Genomic DNA, 5,259 nt, shown 5'->3' with positions numbered 1-5,259 from the left:
TGGCGTCTGTTTTTGGTGGGATTGGCGGGTATTTTCTAACATATAAACCCCTGTCCACGAAACGACGCTCGAACTCCAGCACCGTAGCTCCCAAGGAGCTCACAGTACTCTCTGGCGAGTCCGTCTCCAACTCAGCCAGATCCGCATACCCCTCTGAGTCGAACATTGGTTCGAAGAGGGAAGCATTTGCGGAGGGGTTCCCTCCCAGGGGCCTGGTCGATATGTAGGTAGCACTATTTTGAGTAACGCACTCACCACCCGCTTCGGCTCTTGCCGAGTTGTCCATAGCATCCATAACATCCATTTTGTTGGTCGTCTGTTTTGGAGCAAGTGCGTCCATTTGGTGGCCTGGTCCAGGTACTCAGTAGCTTGCTTTTCCTTCCTCTTTCCTCCAGTTGGGTTTATTGGCTTCACTATTACAGCGCGATCACAGATGATTATATTGCATTATTTGCAATTATTTGGCACATATTGTTTATTTAGTTCATTTTCCCGGTTTAAACATGTATTTAAAAACATTTAAAGTTCCACATAAAACAACAAAAAACACAAGTCACTTTTTTTTTCGATGTAATTAGATGCGCGTGCACGCCTACGATGCGCACACTCGCCCGCCAGCTTTGCTACTGGCGGAGTTTATTTCCAGCTTTTCCTATTACCATAACTTCGGCAATTTACATTTAAGCTTAACTAACAACAATAATGTGATTTTAAAATTGGCGGGCTGTTAACATTAACATTAACATTACATTGACATTACATTAACATTAACATTAAAACATGAAACTAATGGTCTGGCAGCCCTTATGTGTCAATCACAGGATTAACGTACATAAATCAGCAGGTGGTCACAAACAGATAAGTATTGACAATATTTGAACAATTGTTTACATTTTAATCTAATTTAATTATATTTTATTTCTATTTGCAGGTACTGGATCATCGTCGTCGTCTGGAGCAGAGTGTTTGGCACGGTGCGCAACCGTACGGCGCTGGGTGAGCGCGTGTGTAAGGTGCGGCAGGAGACGTGGACAATGCACAGCGCCGTGCAGAGTGGATGGAGCGATCGCCGTGGTCCTCCAGGTGGCCCGGGATTCGGCCAAATTTGTGTGGCGATGGTTGCCAGCAGCCATGAAGTGCAGGAAAACCACCCCTGCGTGGATTCGGATGCGCCATGTGTGTAGCGCAAGCGTGTCCAAATTGGCATTCATGGCCAACCAGCAGCCGTGATGACTCTCGTCCGCGGAGCCCTTCTGGAGGCCGGATGCCGTGGTGACGCCCATGAGAAAGGATCAGAGGAGCAACTAGGGGTGTCGCCCGGTGTCGCAAGCGTGTTTTCACGCGCTTCAGGTGAGTATTTTTGGTTCTCTGTGGATGGAATGAAGGTGTGCAAATTAAAACCATTTTTACACTCACCAGGAATACCGACAAAGACCAACACAAGAGTATTGGACTAGCTGCGGCCGGATTGCGGCATCCCAGTGAGCGGCGCCTTGCTGCACCAAAGTGCGGAGTGACTGTGGCGGTGTGCGCAATGTGCCGGCCGGCATCATCGTCGTTGTTGTGGTCATCGTCATCTGAGATGGATTGGACATCGGTGATGATTTGGACGTCGTCGTCGTCGTCATCTGAGATGATTTGGACGTCGTCGTCGTCGTCGTCGACCACCCGTTCAAGGCGCCGTCGGACTTGCTCCAGTCCGTGGTCCAGAAGTGCCTCTTGCGGATTGCGTCGATGGCTGTCGTCCAGGGTGCGTGAGCTGCTGCTTGCAGCCCGTGTCTGGCAACGATGATGTGACGTCTGCCGGTTGCTGCTCGCCAGAATTTGCTGTGTCTGCTGCTGAGTCCGCTGCTGCGTCTGCTGCTGCATCTGTTGTTGAGTCTGCTGCTGAGTCCGCTGCTGCGTCTGCTGCTGGGTCCGCTGCTGCGTCTGCTGCTGCATCTGCTGCTGAGTCTGCTGCTGCGTCTGCTGCTGAGTCTGCTGCTGGGTATGCTGCTGCGTCGCTGGATCGGGATCCCCCTCGTAATCTGGCAGGATTATCCTTTGGACAGAAAGTGGCTGGCCAAAGATAAGAGCCACTATTCTTTCTCGGGGAGTTTGGCCGCTGAGGTATCGTTTTCTGAAGCAATTTATCATCAATTCGTTGAACCTTTCGGGGTTCGGATTGATGATATTTTGTTGTTGGATTCTTCTTAATTGCCTGGCGTCTGATTCCTCCTGTCTCTTTCTTTTCAGCTCCTCCTCTTCGATACGGACCAGCGTTGGAAGCGATTCCTCGGAGATGGCCGGATCTGGATGTTGTTGTTGATGGCTGCTCCGATCCTGATTTCGAGGTTGCAGCGGGCGGAAGTGTTGAAGCAGCTGTTGCAGATATCGTGGCAAGCCAAGGAGTTGGCATGGAACACTTCGTCGATTGTGTCTAGATTGTGAGTCTGTCTTATCGCATCGTTCCTGGTGAACCTTGTCGCCTTCATTGCCCGTCTAATGATTTTATTTTGTAGGCTTTGCACCCGTCGCAGCTGGGAATCGGATGTAAGTGCGCCCCAAACCGGAAGACCATATTGCCAAATGGGCATGATGAGCTGCTTGATGACTATAGCCTTGGTTTCGCTTGGCAGCCGGCTTTTTGGGCCAGCAAGCCAGTCCAGTTTGGCCGCTCTTGATCGGAGTTTTGTGCAGATCCTCGTGATGTGTGAGCTTAGGGTGAGTTCTTTGTCCAATTTTATGCCCAGATATGTGTGTGATTTGTCAAGTGGCACAGCCTGTCCATTTATAGTCGGCGTTTGCCTTAAGTCCGTTGATCTAATTGTCCTCAGTGTGAATATTACATGTCCGGTTTTTTTCGCATTTATGTTAATGCACCACTTCTTGGCCCATATAGAGAAGTGAGTCAGGTATCTTTGGTTATATTTGACTGCCGCATTTGGGATTGCAGATGCGCTCATTATCACCGTGTCGTCGGCATACGTGGACAGCAGCATTGATTCCCGTTCTGGATGGAAGCCAGTGCTGTCCGGGATGAGGTGAGGCATTGGCATGTCTGAGGCATAGATTGTGTATAATATTGGTCCAAGAACACTGCCCTGTGGGACTCCAGCTGATATTTTCCCGATTCTTGAAAGTTCCTCGTCTCCGCAGCTCACACGAAAAGTGCGTTCAGCCAGGTAGCTCTCCAGAATGCAGTACAAATTTAAAGGCAGCAGCTTCATCAACTTGTACAGCAGCCCTTCATGCCATACTCGGTCAAAAGCTTCGGAAATGTCCAGAAAAATTGCCGAGCAAACTTGTTTTTTCTCATACGCCTTGAGGATATATTGAGTGACTCGAGCCAGCTGCTGCTCAGTGCCATGCTCCCGCCGAAATCCAAATTGGTAATTGGGTACGGCCTTGGCAAAATTCTCCACCTCAAACAGTCTCGCCATCAGCAATTTTTCAAAGATCTTCGAAAGGCCAGATAATAGACTGATTGGCCGGTAGGAATTCATGTCTGCTGTGTTTTTGCCCGGCTTTAAAATCATTTTAATCTGGGCATGTTTCCACTGACTTGGAAAGTGGCCCAGTCTGAAAATGGAGTTATATATTAATATTAAATATAATAGCGCTTTTTTTGGCAAATTTTTAATCAGTTTGTTATTGATTTTGTCTCCCCCAGGTGATTTGGACAGCTCCAATGCATCCACAATCTGCATCAGCTCAGGCAGTGTGACTGGTCTGAAGGGAATCCTGGTTTCCTGGTCCGGTTGTAGCTGCTTCTGCCGTTTTGACTGCTCACGCTCTCTGTTGATTGCGGCCCGCTCTTCATCTGAATTGGACAGTATCGGGCTGAATCTCTCCTCCAGGTGAGTAGCAAAGGCATCGGCTGTCTCGGCTGTTGACTTTGTCCACGAGACACTTGCCTTGCCTCCGGTCATAGTTGGCAGCCTCTGTGGCCAGTTTGGCTGCGGCTGTCTTTTGATTGTGCTGGTCAGTTTCCAAAGTTTCTGCATTTGATACCGGTCTTTGTTGTCAATCCCTGTGAACAGTTTGTTGATGTTTTTGTTTTTCAGGATTGTGAGCCCCTTGTTAAGACGATTTTGCGCCGCCCTGTAGTTTCGTCTGGCTTCGATGGTGCGGGTCGCCAGCCAGATCCTCTTGCACTGCTGTTTGATGGAAAGCAGCTCGCTTGTAGCCTCGTCCAGCTTAAGGTGATGGTGCCGGTGATGTTGCTGTGACCGCTGCTGATGTTGATGCTGACGCTGCTGTGGCCATCTTCGATGTGTGCTTGGGTGCTGCTGTTGATGTTGTGTTGATGCTGCTGCTGCTGCTACCCGTATATTGTTCAAAAACAAGTCAACGACGTCATCAATGTCCTGCGCTATTCTAATCTCGGTGTTGAGATTGATCAACCGTTCCAGCGACTTTTGGAACAGGCTGATATTGGCACGTGCTGGGAGCAGATGTTTCCTGACTGTGGGCGTAGGATGTCTACGTCCACCGCTGCCGATCGTCAACTCCACCCTGAGCAGCAAGTGATCAGAGTCCAAATCCGAGCTTGAACGGATACTCAGGTGAGTGTCGTGGATTCCTTTGTAGATTCCAAAGTCAATCGCTGATGGTCTCTTTTTTTTGTCGTAGGGATAGTGTGTGGCACCACCGGTGGCCAGCAAATTGCAGCCGTTGTTGGTGTGTACAGCCTCCATCAGTGCTTTCCCTCTGGCGCATCCACGGACATTTCCCCACCACATATGCTTCGCGTTCCAGTCACCGCATACAAGGAAGCCGGATGCTGTTTCTTCGACGCAGAGTTCTTCAAAATGTCTTATCAATCCAGTAAAATGGGCAGGTGCCCACTTGAATACAGGCGGACAGTAGATCGGCGCAAAAATAATTCCCTTTTTATTTTCCTTTTCAGTGAAGACGATGACAGGTGCACTCTGGATGAATGGCTTTGAAATTGGCTGCAGTGCAGAGTGGGTGACATCGTCCCGGAACAGGATGGCTACTCCCCCTCTGCGATCGTTTGCCGGATTTTGTGCAGTGTAAGTGTGGAATCCGCTCACAGAGACGGCCCTTGTGCGTGTTTCGATGACCATCATTAATTGTATTTTTTCCCTTTTCAGGAAAACTTCGACCTCGTTCAACTTGTTTGTCACACCACACGCGTTCCAGAAGGCAATTTTAAAAGAGTTGTGGGTGGAAATAGTCTGTACTGGATTGACTTTTTGGTTTGACAGGCTATTCGGGACTGGACTAAACATAGAAGGCATCATTGGCGGAGGA

The 5,259-nt window shown here is 49.2% G+C and overlaps 1 protein-coding gene across 1 annotated transcript; it reads left to right on the top strand.

Annotated features, from left to right (window-relative positions):
- The first annotated feature begins 1,954 nt into the window (after positions 1-1,954).
- Positions 1,955-4,875, top strand: LOC113567309. The gene is made up of 6 exons (XM_026994642.1): positions 1,955-2,109; positions 2,236-2,426; positions 2,502-2,703; positions 3,653-3,839; positions 4,047-4,547; positions 4,615-4,875. The coding sequence occupies exons 1-4, from the start codon at positions 1,990-1,992 to the stop codon at positions 3,704-3,706; spliced, it is 567 nt and encodes a 188-aa protein (XP_026850443.1). The 5' UTR covers positions 1,955-1,989; the 3' UTR covers positions 3,707-3,839; positions 4,047-4,547; positions 4,615-4,875.
- The last annotated feature ends 384 nt before the right edge of the window (positions 4,876-5,259 follow it).

This window comes from Drosophila persimilis, unplaced genomic scaffold (assembly GCF_003286085.1).
Source record: "Drosophila persimilis strain 14011-0111.01,24,50 unplaced genomic scaffold, DperRS2 tig00003943-arrow-arrow-pilon, whole genome shotgun sequence".
NCBI lineage: Eukaryota > Metazoa > Arthropoda > Insecta > Diptera > Drosophilidae > Drosophila > Drosophila persimilis.
This window is presented reverse-complemented; position numbering and strand designations above follow the sequence as displayed.

Excerpts from the sequence above, each read along its gene's own strand:
- LOC113567309 (XM_026994642.1), top strand. The coding sequence starts at position 1,990 with ATGCTGCTGCGTCGCTGGATCGGGATCCCCCTCGTAATCTGGCAGGAT. Across the intron at positions 2,427-2,501 it reads TCGTCGATTGTGTCTAGATT|GCTTTGCACCCGTCGCAGCT; the intron begins GTGAGTCTGTCT and ends TTTATTTTGTAG. Across the intron at positions 2,704-3,652 it reads TCGTGATGTGTGAGCTTAGG|GTGATTTGGACAGCTCCAAT; the intron begins GTGAGTTCTTTG and ends TGTCTCCCCCAG.